We start from the raw sequence: 18,823 nt of genomic DNA, 5'->3' as shown, positions 1-18,823 counted from the left end.
AGGTCTTCTAGCTTCATTACACAACCTCGTTTTCTGTTTAATGCTGTAAAAATTGCGGTATGTCAGTAGTCTTAGACTGCCAATTTTTTTACTTCACCTTTCACGAAAACCTCAACCACCCACCCAATAACTCTAGCATGTTTTAAATGCCTATGTCATATACAGTTCTGACTGAGGAGTTACTGTGAAAGTGATGCGTCTTGCCAAAGGACGCAATACGAAGACCCAAGTAAGAATTGAACACAGACCACCCCACCCTAGTTCGGTGCACTTACCTGCTGGCATGTGTAGACCAGTCATCCCAAGTGGGAAATAAACCCACAGAAAATAATCAAAGAAATATAAAGAAACAAGCTTGTAAAATAAGACAGAATTATAAGAACTTCGGTCTTTTATTTTTTCTTTACATTTTTTTGCTGTTTTTTTCCTTTTAAACTCGATATTTGTAGAATAAGGTGCTATAGAAGATATAAAGCAACATTTTCAGTTTACAGTGATCCATCCATGACACGGGTCGACGAAATGACAAAACAAACGCTCAATTGTAGTTTGAAGAACGATTATTTACAAATGGTTAAAATTACAAGGTGGACTGACTAAGATATCCTTCGAATGCTCGATTCTTTATATTCTTGCGCAAGGAGAGTTTTAAGAGTAAAGACACAGCATCTTACATTAATAAGGCCAAAATATCTCCCAGATATTCTCTAACAACGAAACCCGCTTGGATTCAAGGTAGAAGTGACACCCATTTGGTATTAAAAAAGATACGTTGTGCAGAAAACGTGAGGTCTGAGCATCATGGCGTCGCCCAGGAAAGGATTTGAAATCTTTGCTTTGAAGACTTGGTTTTCAGTTTACGATGTCATTTGGGTTATCAAAACTATAAATTGAAAAGATGCTTTCGGAAACCCTCCATTGATGAAAAGCATGATGAACAGTTGTTTGCGCACTAAAGAGAACATGTAAGTTATCGTGTAAAATTGGAAAATCGCTGCTGCAAGACCCAGTCTTGATACCTTGTACAAGTAACATTTTGTACAGAGACGACTTGCAAGCAACTGTAACGTTCGTTCCTCAGGCTACACAACGCACCATACGATCTGAGCGTGATCATGGTGTTGGTGTCCGCTGACCTTCTTCTCGCGGCTCAGAATTTTCGCTCTTAGTTTCTTTCGCCTCCCGGGTTCTTCTACTCTTCTTCTTGCTCGACACCAGTTCTCCCTCTTCCGGGCCGCCGGAAGTTTCAGACCCTGTCGTTTTACTATGTCTTTTTCTGTGGTAAAAAAGAATTAATTTACCCAAAGGTTGAATATCTACAATTCCTTTCTTTCAGGTGGGATGGAGGACCTTGAGTGCTTTCATTGAAAGAAAACAACAACAACAACAAAAATTAACCCACTACAATGACTTTACTCAACAACTAAAGAGGAATTTACCACGCAATTTTCCCAGGCGTGGGAAAAGTGCGAGTTAACCCTTTCACTCCCAAAATCTCCTCAGTAACTCTCCGTAATGTCTGCTGTAAATTCTCAGTACGATGTTGGTTCAGATCGGTATTAGATCAAATAATATTCCTCGAATTTATATTTTTCTTTATTCTCATCACGCGTCACCTTGATTTTGTATTGAAATTGTAAGGAGACATTCTGTCCTGGTCACTCCCGGGAGCTAAAGGGTGAAGACGGGAATGTACCTCTTCAAGCAAATCAAGGTTTTGTGAACTCTAACGGTGACGTTTATTTGATCAGCAAGGTGAATTTCAACTAAAAAGGACCATAAGAACATCAAATGCCTTTTTAATCGCAGTTGTCTTAGGATCGCGAGAGATTGAGCGACCAAAAGACTTACTTTTCTCGTTGTTCTTTTGACTTTTCTCTATCTTTATCTTTTCGCGATGAACGTTCCTGCAACAAAATAAAACGTAGCATAAGGTCTACAAGTCCAAAGTAAAGAAAATGTGAATATCTGTACTGCGTAGAACTGTCTCTCCAGGTCTGAAAGTCTGCTTTTCGAAAAGAATACCCGCGTGATTAAGCTATGTTGTAAGTTGACGCTTATGAAAACTTAACTAATTGTCAGAAGTCAATGAAACTGAGCTTCTGACTTTCCACGAGCCTGTTTAGGGTTGTCGCTGTTCCAAAATTAGCGTCTATCTTTAAGTTTGCTGAGCGAGTTTCAAGCCTTTTCTAGGCTTGTCAGCCGGCAGAAGGGTTGTCGTCTGTAAGGAATCAAAAACTACTATAAAATATGAAATATGAAGAAACAGCCTTACCTCACGTCTTTCTCTGTCTCCTTTGTCACGGTCACGGTGTCTTCTTTCTCGATCACGCCTATCTCGGTCACGATCACGATCACGCTCTTTACGTGGAGAACGATCTCGGTCACGATTTCTGAAAAGGTACGAGTGGTCAAGTGAAAAGCATGTCCAGTCAGTGCACGGTCTCGCTTTACCCACAGAACGATTCCCTTAATTCTGGTCTATACGCTCGCGATGAAATCCCACAGGACTCTCTTTTCCTCGCTAGACATAGATATTTATACTTTTTTTAAACCTGCATCACCTTTCTCTGTGTTCACGGCTTCTGTCCCTATCTCTGTCTCGACGTCTATGTGAATCACGATCGCGTTTCCTATCTTCATCACTACTGCCAAACTCGCTATCGTCGTCTCCCGGACTTTCGCTGCCTTGCCTGCCCATGGCACCCGGGAATCCCTCGCGGAATCCAGGGGGAAACCCGCGACCCATGCCAGCGTCCCACGGCATGCCGGGAGGATGTCCCATCATTGGGTGAAAAGCTTGGGTTGGATCTGCAAGGTAACCATGGTTACGATCGCAAACGTATTATTAATCATTTAACGAAGAATCAAGCAAACCCAAGAATGGCTACTTTAAAACAGGGTATACAGCAAATGCGCGAGAGTCTGTGTCTCATCTGTCTACGTTGAACTTCGTTGAATAGCTGACGGAAAAAGAAAGACTGTTTCCACAGTTTTCACATTTTATACTGTTTACACATTCGCGAACCTTCTGTTCTTCAGACTATTTCAGCAGATCTAGCGAGACTCTTGGTACATTGACACTCGCTCATTAAATCATTTATTCGTTTGATATTCATATCTGTACCTTATAATTTATCTTATACATGTTACTCCCAGCAGTCTTTCGATTTTCACACGTTTTACTCTTAATTTGTGTTGAGGCCCTACGCGTAATAATATTCTTATCACTGATGATGCCGTGGATCGGCGCAAGCTTGGATTTTTAAAAGATTTTAGCAACAATTGTACAGTAGTTTAAGGCCTCATTTGAAATTTTGTCAGTATTAAACATTTTTCTACCCTATAATTTCTACTGGATAACGTATTGGTATCGTGGGGAAAAGGAACATGTCAATAACTCCGGGGGTGGAGGGGCTGAGGTTCAGACAGCTTGTAGACTTCTTACATCGATCCCAATGTGGTGGGAAGAAGAGGTCAAGAGTTATCAGTGAACCAGCACGATATTTTGCCGCACTCTTTATTAATTTAAATCCGACAAGATGCCAAGAAAAAGGTTATCAACATCGAGTCTACGCAACATAAGCCAACATTTTTTGGCTTGCTGTTAAAATCTAAGACGGCGAAACACTATCAGGTACTCAAATTGCACCACAAGCGATATGCGCAAAAGATGTTAACGCTACCAGCTATACTACTGTGATAATGATGCAACAGGAATTGATAAACAACAGATGTGGTGACGATAGTTTTCCATGAAAAACTTGTATTGCAAGAATCTGCACAGTAAAACAGTTCCAATGAGGACGGCTTCGCGGTAGCATCATAACAAAATGGCTCTCTTCAGTGGAAGTTCGATTGAATGATGGTAGAAGGGCAAGCTTATCACAGAAGGAACATTAAGGGAAATAAGGCAAAAATTATGGGAAGGGAAGATATAATCCGTCTAATTCATAATCTGTTTTTTCGTTTCTTCAGTCAAATTAACAAAGAATTGAACTCACTGGTAACTGAGGCTAAGCAATGCATTTTAGGACATTTTGGCGTTAGCAAACTGGTTGAATACTTTACTTCTTTGAGGCGATTACAGCTGCGACTTAAGACTGGTGAGATAATCCAAAGGAAAAACAGAAACGCTTGTAAGGGAGATAGAGGGAAAAAATGGAGGAGATTAAAATTTAAGTCAGGTAAACTTCTTTCAATGTCATCTAAACTTTTCTAAATGTTCAATTCCCCTTTTAAAGCTCGCTGCACGGCCGTGATTTTGCAAATATGAACTTTTGCTTCACAGATTTCCCGTTTAGTGCCAGCACTAATCAAAAATGAACAGATTACTTAAACTTTCGTAACCTTCTCTGACCCCAAAAGGTGCGCTTTCCATTATTTTGCTGTAACGTCGAATGTGGTTCAAGGCGGAAGACAAAGAAAATACACACAACAGTGATAAAATATACGTCACTGTGCGATTGAAAGGAAGTCTGCATAGTTATAAAAGAAGACAGATTTTAAATCGCAGACACATCGATACACCTGATCTATTTTTTATAAGACTGACTCCGTTTGTATTTTTTAAATCAAGGGATGTGAACTACTGCATAGATAATCCATACGTGACTCTTTACATAATTATGCAATTGTTTTTTCTGTTTTAGACTATTTTAAGCCAATGTCTCTCAAACTTGGCCTTCGATAACAAGGTAAGAGCTCTCATCGGTCGACTTTAAAATGTTTGGTCTAAGAAGATTATTACAACAAAAAACACCCGATAATGGTAAAACCAATTTATTTAACACAAGACAAAAAAAAAAAATGCAATTAAAAAATAAAATGGCCCTTGAGGAAAAAGTTCTTATCAAATATCCTAAGCGGTAAACAACCTCTTAATGAGGAAATGTTATTTTTTTTTAACTGCGCCCGGAATTCATCCACATTCCTACATGCATTACAGCGTGAAGTGTCGAATCTACATTGAACAAACATGCGTCGAGGGGCCATTTGTATACCTCCCAGAAAAACAGAAATTTCCTGCGCGGTTCCAGCTGTCTCCTCTTAAGGGTATAAACACTTCTTTTCGATAAAAAATTTAACTAGTTATCTCTTAAGTTTCTCTTGAACCGCTTTTCCGAAACCTCAATTGGCCCAAGGGACACAATTTTAGCCACAACAGCTGCACTGAGTTCATCGGCACAGAACATGCGCCACGGAGCGTATAAAAACGTTAATAAAAAACATATGAAAAAGCTTGACTAACAAGAAGCAAACTCTTGCGCAATCGGCGTGGGTGTTTGCACTCAGAAATAAACGAAAATATGTCCCACAAACGCACGAAAAACAACACACTCAAACAAATGTTACGACAGAGTGTATCGCCCTGCAATGCAAATTTCAAAGCCTGCTTTTAACAATTATTTTTCTATATCTTTAAGATCTATAAAATGTTTTTTTTTTGTTTTGCACTCGTCTTTTATCTTAGCGACGGTTCACGCACATTCTTAAAATCAGGGCGGTAGTTCAGCAGGAAAATATGCGAGTGGTAAAAATATGCCCGAGTTCATTCAGTAGCAGTGCATTTGGAAAAGCATACCACATGGTAATTTTTGGTTCGCTCAGTTAAATGAAGAAGTGAAAGAGGGAAGTGGGACAGTTGTCGTTCGAATATTGATTTTTCGGGAAGCCATTTTCACGTTTAAATTGTGTTTTGATTTTGTTTTCAGTACATTTTCGCTTCACGATTGATATCGAGTGTTGAGCGCCCAGATTGTTGATGTAGTTTTTAAGGAACTATGGCAACACCAGACGGATTTGTCTGATTAAAGGCAGGCGACACAATCCGGAGAAACTCGAAAAACACTCGCTGTTAGAAATCTTTGTCACACATCTAAGAATTACACCAGATTGTCACTGCTAGGACTTAATAAAGATGTTCTTGAATGTCACACGACCCACATGTAGCGCCTAACATGTGGAGAACAAATGTGACACCCTGCTGCATCCAGTACGCTAATCTACACGGATATTACAACCTGAATAATGTTCTGTGTTTGGAATGCACTGCTCGTGCAGAAAGAGGGCCGACTGCTAAAAGAAAAACAACGACCCTACACCCACACAAAGTACAACATCTTTGCAAATAAAAAAGGAGAAACTTCGAAGAGGTGATGAAACCGAACAATGCAGGCCTAATTGCAATTAACGTTGTCATAGGAAAAGGCAAAAACAAAATGAGAAAAAGCCAAATAGGACTTCATTGTATGTATGTTTTTTTTTTTTTTAATTAGCATAAAAGAACTATCCTTTTGGCTATATGCCAAGCAGCCGAAATAATTTACGCAGATTTTCTACTGGAAAAATTATTTCAAACTTTTTGAGAGTATCAGACGTTTCAAGCGATTCTAAAAATTATAAAAAAAACCTATATGCTTATGCCGTTTGCTTAATATGTGATATGATAATTGATTCGAGTTTGGCTTTATCCATTCTTCTTTTTAACTTTTTCTACGACAACGTTACTGCAATTAGGTGTATCCATGAAGAAAAAAATGAAAAATGAAAAATCTTTCTCCACAGATCTAATGACATGTTTGCCATTCAAATGGCGCCTGTAGATCTCCAAGCAAACACTAGGGTAACAAATTGAATATTTCGCCCCGAAGAGAGAAAGGCAAACAAAACTCGCTTCTTGTGTTACGGAAAAGTTGAATACAGTGCAATTAAAGGGTCGTGAAAAAATACCATGGAGCAACACCACAACGGAAAAAAGAAATCCTTTCTGGGCGTCGCTTTCGATGCTCGCGCGTTGAAGAGACTATTTTTAACGAGAAGAAATATTCGAGGATGCTTACGTGAGGTGAATTAACGACTTCTTTCACGAGGCACGAGTATGAATAAGCGAAGGAAATGATGGTAGATACCACTGAATAATGTATCAATTTGACTTTCTTTCATTGAAAGAGTACAAAAATAAACACAAAAAAGGAACTAAAGAGGGCACACGGATAAGAATAACCAACAGGATAAAAAAAGGAAAATGGAAAGACACTTTGAGACAACTTGCGTATTGTGAAGCAAAATAATGATTTCATATCTTTAAGATGTTATCTATGATCGTCTGCGATGTAAATCCGGTTTATCATATTTACCGGCAAAACAATAAGGCAAAAAACCCTGACCCTCATCAATTTATATCTATCTTACGCAAGTGCCAATCAGATTATTCTGGGAGTACTTCTTACGAACACCAAAAATGTTATCTATGATCGTCTCGGACGTGACTCCGGTCTTATCAAATTAACCCGCAAAACAATAAAGTATCGTAAAAAATAATACCAATAATGTAAAAAAAAAAAGTCCTGACTTTTTATCATTTCGTATTTTTTCCGCCAGTGTGTATCAAATTATCCGACAAGTGCATCGTATGAACTCTTAACCCTTTCACTTCCACAAGTGACCAAGACAGAATTTCTCCTTACAATATCAATACAATACCAAGCAGCCAGGTGATGAGAATAGAGAAGAGTATCAATTATGGGATTATTAGTTGATCCAATACAAAATTCTCTGAACTAACATCATAAGAATTGTATGGCAGATAGTAAGGAGAATTACTAATTAGGTCTTGACAGTGAAAGGGTTAAACATAATCCTACAATCATCTGCGCATAAAAATACAGTTATAGATATAGTACGGTAAAGAAAAACCTTGCATGTTGTAAATCGAAATTTTTCGGTAAGTTTTAATAAGATCACTCAAAAAGTACATTTTACGATATGCGCCGTGAATGGGCTTGACTATGTTAAGAACAACGAGTCAAAATGTATGAGATTGGAGTCTCCGACTGGAAATGGAAAAGCAATAAAGGAAGATGTCCATTTATGAGGGGCACTTATTGTTTAAACATCACTATAACATGTCAGAATCAGTCTTACAAACAATGAATACTTAAAACACATTTCCCTAGAAGAGTGCCCATTCCCGAAATTGACGGGAGAAAAGGAGACTTTTCAATAATCCCTAGAGAAAAGACTGAAAACAGGTGACAAAATGACACTCTTTCGAATAGAGGTAATTAAACCTCTGTTAAATAAAAGAAACTTGTTTTAACGCACAAGTCATCAACAAGTTCGACGTTTTTATGATTAATAAGTAACCTTCAGGATCTATCTATTGCGTCTAAGCTTTCATTGTCTCTTTTGTACTGTTATTACCAGCTTTTGATGCAAATTCTCAAGGTTTACCGCCCTCAGAGATGCCTTTTTCGTAAATAAATAACTTGCAAATTACTTTAAAACGAGAGTGGCAGACGTTTACCAGAAATCACAGGAACTATTTGTCGTTACAATTTTGTTGACAGTACATTGTTTCGTGTTTAGATATCCGCTTCTTCCATCGACGCATTTGCTCACGGTAGGAGATACATTAAAGCGCTTTAAAATCCATTATCAAAATCCAATTTAAAAATGGAACACCCCAAGACATGACTCCTTTCTAAAGGAAATTATGCATTAAACAGCTATAGTAAACATCACGAAATATGAGGTAACTTTTCTTCGCGAAAAAAATAAAAAAAATCTAAATTGTCTGCTACACGAAAACGTCGGAAGCCGACAAACTACCTCGCTCTTTACTACGCGCACTGGTACGGGCGAAAAAAGATCTAGCGCGGCGCAATGAGGATACTTTTTCTGATAGGGAAAAAAGCCTGGAACGTTTCCCCGATGAAGAACAATGCTTTATGTGCCACTTGAAAGCCTTTCGGAACTCCTCGCTGAACAAAGCATAAATGAGAGGATTAGCTGAACTGTTGCAGACAAAAAACAGGATGCATACTTTGAAAAAAAACAACAAATACTCAAACTTCGAAGTGTTCTGGAAGATGTCTACCACGCGAAAAACATTGTACGGCAACAGTGTAACGAAGAAGACCAGAACAACTGGCGTTAAAATTTTAAGCGCTTTGTAGTTGCGGTCACTTGCGCGGCGGCTTCCCCCCGCTGATGAGGAGGAAGGACGCTGGTGAGACTCTCGACGAATGTGGCTGTGTAAGGCGATGCTCTCGTTCAAACGTCTTCGTATACGAAGATAGGTGAAGAGGATTATACCCAGAGGTAAAATATAAGTTAACAACACTGTCTCCCCTTGGTACAGCTTGTTGAAAGTGACACTCGGAAACTGGGGGTGGCAGAATGCACGGCTTCCATTTTCCGCGTAGTTCATGACAAAGAATAACGGCACCACGAACAGCAAAAAGGACAGGAGCCACATTAACAAAATGACAACCTTGACTGTTTTCATGGTCTCCTTTTGGCTCAAACCGTGCCCGGAAATGATCCCACGGTATCGAAAAACGGCTATGGCAGTGATGCTGGCGATGGAAACACCGTGAAAAACATCACTCAACGGGTAAAGCACCTTGCAGCCAAACTCTCCAAACGGCCAGGTGACATCCTCTGTGCGTACCACGCCAAATGGAAGGCTAAACAGGAGGATACCTAAATCGCTGATAGCCAAGTTTAGAATCAAACAGTAGGCGAGAGAACGATGAAGACGTTCTTTAACCACCACAACACACACCAGACCGTTGCCTAGGACGCCAGCCACGAAAATTACGGCGTCTAAAATAAATCGCACAAGCTGCAAGGAAAACGGTTCGACGTAGAAATGAAATTGCTGTCCTCCTGGGTCGCTTACGTTGCTGCTATTCACGGCTGTAACAAGTTCGGGGAAACCCGACGAATTCATGTCGAGACCGTTTTAGTCTGTGTGCAATCCTATTTCGAAGGAAATAAATACACGATAATGTGGTGTCAGTCCGAAATTCGAAGAGCTTCTTGGACTGTTGAGTTGATCGAAGGTAATTGTTCAAATATGCCCGCGAACTGATGTCTTGAGTATTCAACTTTGCACCAAACGTAGCAAAGCTGGCGCGACTGATGTAGACCGCAAGTCTGATAACGAGATCACAAAATTGAATATTAATCTATCCCAACAGACTCTACGCGCAGGCCTCCCTGTGGCTTAATTTAACGCTAGCTCCCTCCCCACTGTGCCTCAGTGTTTTTCCCGGTCGCTTTCACGTCTCAATTAACTGATGTAGTGTGTGCTACATGTACTTCAGAAGACGGACGGACGAGCGAAGACTGATCTCCTCTGACGGATGATCCCACGAGAGCCACGGTGACGTGGAGTATGAAGTTACGAACAGAGTCCAAAATAAAATTTGATATAAATAAAACCGATATTTGACACGGAATATCAGTAACAACGCCTTGTGATTTGTTGTTTACAGCAATGACAGGGGTTAGCATTTTGTGTTCTCGCTAGAGTAATCACCGGTTGTGTAAATTTGAATGACAATGTTGTTCTAATGGATAGGATAGCAAGCTGATCGACGATAAACGAATAAGGAGTAATATTCAAATTTTTGGCATTTAGCTATTGCCGGCAGGCATAATGGGAAGGATCTAATTAGCAGTGACTTTGTAACTCGGTAACTATGAACGCGAAAATCCGAGGTATTTAGCACCAAATTTCGGCCATGTTTTGGGTTGAATATCGCGTTACAAATTGCCAGTGCACGCTTTGACAATAAAAGCACCTTTCCATAGGCTTGGCATTAACATTTATACTATCAAAATTACCTACACACATTAGTATCAAACCGAAAACAACACAGCAAAACAAAACCGAAAAAGTACTGAATTACTTTGGAACAAAAAAGAACAAATGACCCCTGTGGAAAATAGAGGATTATTTGCAACGGAGTCTCCTATGAGGTTGAGATTACAATAAGGTAGATAGCAATTATCTTTTGCAGATTGGCTGCACTCCAAATAACACAGTGGTTTCAAGAAAATAGGCAAAATCGAAGCCTCCAGGTTAAGTAAACTTTCAGATTCCGGATAAATAATTTGCCTCGGGTCATAACACCTGTAATTTAAGCTATGCACACTTAAAAAAATATTTTCCAATAAGAACCACTCCACCGTGGAAAATAGGCGAACAGGAAAAAAAAACATTCACAAACAAGAAATTTGCTTATAAAAGCTTTAGGTCGACACTTGATCAGAATGAAAAAATTCCTTTCCGGACAAAACGCGCTTGCAATAAAATCTTTGCAGAAAGGAAGTAAGGAAGCCAATGTAAAAGTCAGAGTCATTTATTTTACAAATGTCTTAACTCACCCCAAAAGCCATCAATAAATGTGTCTAAGAATTCTTTACGCCACGAAAATATCAAACAACTGCTGCTGTCTTTCCTACCTAGGCGTGCGAAAAAGGTTAAATAATGAACCTCTTCACTTTTCAAAAACCTGCAGGTTATCGTGATAGAGAACTGAGCCAACCTTACCGACATTCGAGTAGGAGGTGAAATATTTAGTCCACGAATCCAATGAAATTCTCGAGTGCACTCAACGATAATCTTTGAGATACGATCTGTCATATAAGGCGGTCACATATTCCCCATAGATAATCTCCAAAACTGACAGGATCAATGCATTATTTTTACTACAGCACCGACACGGGGTAAAATATTTGGCATTGATAACAAAATTACTGTTCATTTGCATTCGGTTTCTTTACAAAAAAGATAATCCTAAAAAAGACTCTAAACCTGTCGGTAAAAAGGAAATGACAAAAGGGCTAGGCTAATATAACGATGTCCAATGTGGGACGAAATAAATTCAATCTAACGTCACTTTCTTTGGCGTACTCAAGAGATTCATTTGGGGAATTGTTCGTGTAAATGCAAATTAGTGCTTGGTCGACATTTTGCCGGAGACGACATATTTTCGGATTAAGGACACTGTCATTTACAAGATACAAAATGTTTTCTCGTCGAGTGAAATAGTATTATATACATTTCCCATAAGTTGTCGCTACGGCAATCTGTTACAACATCACTGAGGATTTGTGAAAGGTCCTCAGCGATGTTGTAAGAGAACCGAAATAAAAACGACACAATATATTTACAAACATTCAATTACACGAGGAAAACTTAATTTCATAAGGATTTTGTTCATTTCGCGTCTTTTTCTTATTGCTATCAGGAGCTTCTCTCAACAAATTATTTCAGCAATGACAAAACGGGGGAGGAAATTAAAACAGTTATTGAAATAGAGAAAAGTTGTTTTGAAAACATGAAAAAAACATTGATTAAATAGCATTTCAAACGAAATTAAGGTCCCGGAAATTATTGCCCACTAAACATCATCACACTGCATGAGTTATTTTTTCTTTTTTTCGGGATAAAAATTCTAGACTATGGCAAAATTGACCACGATCATCAGGAATTAAACTTTACCTTACATCGTACACAAGAAGAAACGGGGAAAACCAAAGAAAAACTTTTCAGGAAGCAGTCAAACAAAAGTTAATTTATCCTGCCAGAGCGAAAACGGGTCAAACGGTAGGAAACAGCTGAAGCTGCTACCGTCGGTTTCCGCCAAAACATAGTCTGGGTTGGACATTGAGTAAATCCTCTGACTGAAGACTGACGTTATAAAGAAAGATATTTATTTGACATCGCTTTTGTATTCTTCCCATGTATTAGCCAAAAAAGGAAAGGAATAAAAAGAGTACAATAAATAGAGCCAATCGTATATTAGTCTCTTAAGAAAATCAACGTAAATCGGATTAAATACAAAATAGGTTTCATTTGTCACGGGACAATGTCTGGAAATAAATTTAAATAACAAACGAAACGGCACTTCTGTTTTGATATTTTTGCAAAAGAGGAACTTCCGAAAATTTGAAGAATAACAAAAGCTTTCTATAAATTTCTGCCGCCTATATTTAGCAAAATAGCACGAATGAAATGGGGGGATTGTATTGTTTCCATTTGTTTCGCTTATCAATAAACGGTATCGCAAAGTAACGTTTTGGAAAAGCAAGAAAGATGTTGAATAATAATGATAATACTAAAGAACGACGAGTTTCTTTAGTGTTTCGAGTTTCTTTCCCTTTCTTTCTCTTTTATAAAACTGTTTAGAGAAAACCAACCTTTGTAAGCTACTGACGAGGGTTTTCGACACAGTTTCCCGCTTGCATCATAGAACGAGCGATGGCGTAGAGTGCAGTGATCCAGTTAACACCGTAAAAATAGAGCTTTCGAAAATCAAATGGAAGGAGCAGTAAAGAGACAAATCATTCCGGAGATCAAGTGCATCGATTTTAATTTTTTAAAACTAAGTTTTATTTTGCAGCAAGACGTAAGCGTAACATTTCAAGGAAATGCAGTTTTTTAATCTAAATCCACATACGATCTGAAAATTAATTCTCCAATCCAGCTGCTTTGTTTTTCCTTGAAAATCAGTTCAGAGAATTTGGTGTTTCATCAATAAAACTTGAGGCTGACACCTTTTCCTGACCTCGCTACATGTTTGCTGAAAAATCTTGCATGCTAAAAACTTATTAAAAGTTTTTGATCCATTCAATTCTAAATTTACTCAACTTAGATACATGGAAGAGAAGGTTTGTTTTTTTTAATTTGTGGTTGAAGTTTTGTCTTGAATTTCCTGCAAAAACCTTTAGATTGTATACAAGATGATGGGAATTTATTACTTCATCGCCTGAAAGACATTTCCTCAAAGAAAGAAAAAAAATTTGATCCTTAGAGACATCGACCCAAGAAAAAAATCATCATCAGAAAGTGTAAAGACTAACATGACTCACTTTTTCAAAATGAACGATTTGTGAGGAAAAAAAATCCCAATTAGAGTTACTAATCGCAGTAGTTTTGCATTGCTGTATTTTACATACATCTGTTCTGATCGATTTTTGATTCACTGAAAAGACCATTTCTTATGAAATTAGAGACAATTCACGTCGGTGGTATTGAAAAAACCCACAAACCATCTAGAAATTTCCGTTCAAAAGTACTTTCCAGACAAGTTCCTGTTTCAATGTTTACACGAATGTTTACTGACAATTTGAACGAGATAAGAAGCAAAAAAAGGAAAACAGCAAATTTAACCTAAAAAAAGAGCATAGGTTTGTAAAAAATAGAAAAAAGAAGCCCACGTCCTTTGGTGAAAAGATTTATTTGGTGACACAACTTAAACTGAGACACAAAAAGAGAATTTCATTACGTGCAATAAACTGACTGATGATGCCTTTGGCGCCAAAGCCCTGCTTATCGTTGTGCAGGTAATTGATTGAGCTCTCTAGGACGAAGTCATTGGGATCAGTGTCACAGATAAAGAAGTTCAACTGCATCGCAAGATTAAGCTGCCGCAAAACAGGTGAAAAACAAATTCTCTTTTCACTTTGCTGTTTAAAGCTTTTTTCAGCGAATTGTTTCAGCTATTTGGCGACTGGGAAGGATATGAAAATGAACAAAACATTTTCTTCAGCTTTCAAAGTAAAGAATAGTTTTAAAAAACATCTACAAGGCATTAATTGAAAGTCACTTCGATTGAGATTGAAGACCCGGAAATTATCGCGTTATAAACATTCTTTAATTGAGCGTGTTGCCCTTCAGACGATAATAGTATGGAGGAAATAATCGAGCATTTTAAGAAAACGTAATTAAGATCAATACAAGAGATAAGTTGTTCAACTCCCTCGCAAGATTAAACAAATTGATTGAAGTACAGGGAGACAGATCTTTGTAGATGAAAAACTTCTGGAAAATTATTAAATTTATCACAGTAAACCAACCAACAGCAAAATTTTAAGCTTGAATTGTTTAAATATTGTTTCAAAATCAAGAGGAGAAAATTTTTTGTGCAGAAAAAAAAAAAAAAGGATATGAAACGTTTGAACCACAGATATGAAAGCGACTTATTTAATATCTGCACAAAATCAGAGTCATAACACAAATGCTGTAAATTTGCAGCTAAAACTAAAAGAAAAAAAAAACTTCATTGAGGATTAGCTTTTTGGAAGTGCTTTCACAAACAAGGTTTTCTCGGCAAGCGCTCGAGAGAAGGAAAAATTGATCACAATCTCCATACGCAGGTAGAAAATTTTTCAACGACACCAAATAGGGAAAATTAGCTGGAGTAAAATAGCCCCTAGTCTACAGTTTCCCAGGCGAGTCATTTACACGAAGAAAAAAATTGTCTTCGACAGCTTTTAATAATAACATAGTCACCATTGAAACGCAGGCCGCATAAACTTTTCACCACTGATCGATTTCGTATCGTGAAATCCTACGACCTCTTTACCAAAGGGATTATAACAATTGTAAAAATGTGCCTTACCTCCTCCTGGGAAAAACGCCGCTCCTTCTTCAAACGGTCTTGGTCCTCTACACAAAGAATTTAATCATAATAAGACTTTAATAGGACCTTAACGTAATGAATTTGACTTTCATGTGGGCAAACACTTAGCGGCTTTATTAAAATGTATAAAAACCTTCGAGAAAAATGGCATAGTTTAATGAAAAGGGAAAAGTTCGCGATTTAATTGGCATTCTTTGAGAGGAACAGCTTGGAAACAAGGCACTGACCTTTCATCTATTCCTTGCGGAAATTCCCCGGGTGGAGGCATTCCAGGCGGAACCCCTGGGGGCCCTCCTACCGGCATTCGCCCACGACCTCTACCACGCATGCTCATTGCACCCGGGCGACCTGGAAACCCTGCAAAACAAGAACAAGTTTGGCTAAAAACGGCACCATGTTGGTAGCTGTTCGGTTACCACTAACGAATAGTCAAATTTACCTAATAGATAACTAGTGTATTTAAATTAAACAAGAACAAATGAAACTGATTTCAAAGACAGGAGAGATTCGATTAAGGTATGTATCAGTTGTCAAAGGCGAGAAAACTCGCATGTGTTCCACAGCGCAAGGAAACAATTTAACCGATAAGCGAGCGAGCGAGCGTGAAAAAGAATAACAATCTGAGAGAGCGCGAGGAAAATATGGTTGGCGCGAAAGACAGCGCACACGTATCAAAAACGGGAAAAGTTGAAAACGTTACCAAGACCTAGCAAACATACAGTTAGTGTTTAGTAAAGGAAAATTTGCTACGACTGTCTCTTAATTTTAAGAAGCGCACATTTGCGTTGAAAAATTTCCGGTAATTCTTTATATGATAATTGTTCATAGTCTCCTTCATCAAAATTCAGTTTTCAGCTTTTTGATTCGTTTACTTAACTTGCACCGTCAGTAAACACCTCCAGTTAGCCGCTAGTTTAACTTTAACATGACGCTTCGCAGAATGCGTTTGAAATTTCGCGCAATCATTCATCGGCTAAAAGGGAACTGACTGTGCATTTTTGGAAACGCTTTCGCCGTCAAGCATTTACGAACAATTACCTATGTTAGCTCAAACTTATTTTTATATACATTATAGTCAGTTTTTAAATTATATGGTTCACAGATGACAAATTTACAAAGATGAAGACAAACCTGGGTCAAATGGCGGTGGCATCCCATCCGGAGGTAATCCCATCTCAGGCGGAAATCCGTGGGGTGGCGGACCTGCCATGCCAGGCATAGGGGGCATACCCGGGGGCGGCATACCCGGAGGTGCCCCCTCGGGGTGGTGTCGTCCATCTGGACCCATGGGTCTGAAGGGAGGGGGCATTCCGGGTGGAATGGGACCACCAGGTGGCATATGCATAGGTATACCATGTGGTGCTCCTGAATTTGGAGGGCCCATTGAGGGGTCTGGGTGAGGGGGAATGAATGGTGGGGCTCCCGACACCGGTGGCATCCCATGGGGACCTCCTGGCGGACCTGATAAATAGAAGCCAAGGAATCATCACATAAACCACAAATTTCAAACCAAAAATGGGGGAACACACATTAGGTCGCACCACGGAGGGGTCCTAATGAATTTAGAACTACGCTAACGTGAACGGCAAACGGCAAGAACTGAATTCAAGATAATATTTTCTATATCGGTGTTAAAAAGCAAAGCAAAAAAATTTATAATAGAAAAAAAACAATAAAAAAATCAACAGACCTGGAGGAAAATGTCTTTTGTTCATCATCCCTTGGCGAGCCGCCACATCCGGGTTCATACCTTCCTCCATCATCGGCATCATGACGTCATCTTCACGTCTCCGGCGACTTTCCACTGAAATGATATCAAAACTGAATCAGAAAAATTAAAAATAATGAAAAAACCAGACAAACAAACAAATATAGAACAATATCTGTTATCAATTTCAAAGAAACTTAGGGCCAGTTATTTACACGAGGTTACCTAAACCGCGGTTTTCCACAAGCAGTGGGCCTCAGTGATTCTCTATAGGAGGGTTAAGACAATTAAAAAATGTCCGTCTAATATCAGTTTTCGGCCCTCTTGACACTGTTCACGAAAATAAATGTTCAGATTAAAAAATGCGGCTATATTGGAGATCTTCCTTGTAAGCACTGCAGTATGCTTGGCGGTAATACTTCACATCATCTAAAGCTTCATCTGCTTATCAGAAGGGAACTGAACTCTTTCAATGTTTTGGTTCTTTTCGTCCTTTGTTTCTAGTTCGCTGCGCGAGGGGAGCAAGTCGTACACTCTTTTGACCGTAACTCCTCCACCACAAAGGTCCCAGATAAATCCCATTTTCTGTCTTTCAACTTGATCTTCGTCACTGTGAAACCTCGCTGCTAATAACTTCAAGAGTAACCTTCACTGGGGTACTAGGCGGTTTTATTACGCGGCCGGCGTTGCGAGCGAGCCTGATGAAGCGAACCGTGGGCCTCATTTGACTCCTACTTTGTTCCCGAAAAGTGAATTCCTTTTAAGTAATTATTTTTGAGACAATAAACCCTATACTGACCGAGCCTGTCTCGTCAAGAAGGCCGGATTTTGACCCCGTTCCTTCGTTCGTTTTCAGAAACCTCTATCAAGTCTCGGTCCATAAAAAACGTCACATAATAACTTCGCATATATCTATACATCTTTTCTTGACGTGCTGGCCGTGTTAATTGTTTACCAGTCACATAACCTTACCTCTGGAGCCCTCTCCGCCGATAACATCAATGCTTCCTTCCAGTTTTCTCTCAGGGGGTGGGCCTGCCTTTCTGGGTCTCCCTGCCAAAAACAAAAACAAAATTCATCTTATCAGAACTATTCCAATAAGCGACTGGTTTCACTTCTCCGTACCAGAAACGAAGCACTTCCTAACCGATACAATTCAAAGGACCCCACTTTTGCAACCGTTTTCAAAAGTCTACGTTTCCATCGGCGTTTTGAGGATACTTACTGCAGTAATACGCGCAAACACATAAAAAAGGTTTGCGTTTTCAAATAAAAATACATTAGCATCTATGGGACCTCTGCAGAACAAGGAGAGAAAGAAAAACAGTATATAGAGCAGGAAAATTGGAAGCTAACTAAGCATGGTACCAACCATCAGGCAGCAAGGTTGGGTCCACTGTGGCTGGTGGGTGCATCTGAAACACAAATGTTTATAAAGTTCAAAGAAGAGAAACAAATACCAAAAATACCTAAGAGTTTAAGGTTGTAAAGATTAATAAAAAGTCGCAGAACAAGTATAATTTTTAGTTAGATTTCATACCATTGCCCTGTTTTCATTCGAACTAGTAAGTATTATCTGTGTGAGTAATTTGCATTCCTGTTCATCATAGCATGCAAGGCCGTCGTACAAAGTGGGGAAGGAAAGTTTATGTGGGCGCTAAGCGCAATCCACCGGGACCTGAAAAACGCACCTCGCACCCGCAATAAACTACCCTTTCCCCCTTTCTAAAAGCAGGCCACGATATTTTCTTGGTTTCTACACGCTTTCGGCGAACAAATGAAGGGAGGGGTTTTCTAACAACTCACCAAGATCACAACGATGGCAATTCGCACCAGCATAACCCTCATCTCGACCTCTTTACCCTTTGATGCCAGCAACTCAAGATACGTT

The 18,823-nt window shown here is 39.1% G+C and overlaps 2 protein-coding genes across 2 annotated transcripts in view; both read right to left on the bottom strand.

The window, feature by feature from the left end:
* Window positions 1–373: 373 nt before the first annotated feature.
* LOC131779576 (pre-mRNA 3'-end-processing factor FIP1) overlaps window positions 374–18,823 on the bottom strand; it is a 22,586-nt gene continuing 4,136 nt past the window's right edge. Inside the window, exons 7-16 of the mRNA XM_059096137.2 lie at window positions 18,305–18,347; window positions 17,905–17,985; window positions 16,915–17,028; window positions 16,356–16,685; window positions 15,452–15,581; window positions 15,204–15,250; window positions 2,565–2,811; window positions 2,276–2,393; window positions 1,852–1,907; window positions 374–1,276 (exon numbers count right to left, since the gene is read on the bottom strand). Coding sequence (XP_058952120.1) covers window positions 1,114–1,276; window positions 1,852–1,907; window positions 2,276–2,393; window positions 2,565–2,811; window positions 15,204–15,250; window positions 15,452–15,581; window positions 16,356–16,685; window positions 16,915–17,028; window positions 17,905–17,985; window positions 18,305–18,347 — 1,329 coding nt within the window. The 3' untranslated portion in view covers window positions 374–1,113. The remainder of the gene's footprint in view (window positions 1,277–1,851; window positions 1,908–2,275; window positions 2,394–2,564; window positions 2,812–15,203; window positions 15,251–15,451; window positions 15,582–16,355; window positions 16,686–16,914; window positions 17,029–17,904; window positions 17,986–18,304; window positions 18,348–18,823) is intronic.
* On the bottom strand, window positions 7,735–10,341 carry LOC131779578 (galanin receptor type 1-like). Its single transcript, XM_059096139.2, has one exon. It carries the CDS (start codon window positions 9,737–9,739, stop codon window positions 8,582–8,584), a length of 1,158 nt encoding a protein of 385 aa, XP_058952122.2. The 5' UTR covers window positions 9,740–10,341; the 3' UTR covers window positions 7,735–8,581.

This window comes from Pocillopora verrucosa, chromosome 14 (assembly GCF_036669915.1).
Source record: "Pocillopora verrucosa isolate sample1 chromosome 14, ASM3666991v2, whole genome shotgun sequence".
In the NCBI taxonomy this organism is placed as follows: Eukaryota; Metazoa; Cnidaria; class Anthozoa; order Scleractinia; family Pocilloporidae; genus Pocillopora; species Pocillopora verrucosa.
The sequence above is the reverse complement of the archived record's forward strand: the minus strand, read 5'-3'. Positions and strand labels throughout refer to the sequence as shown.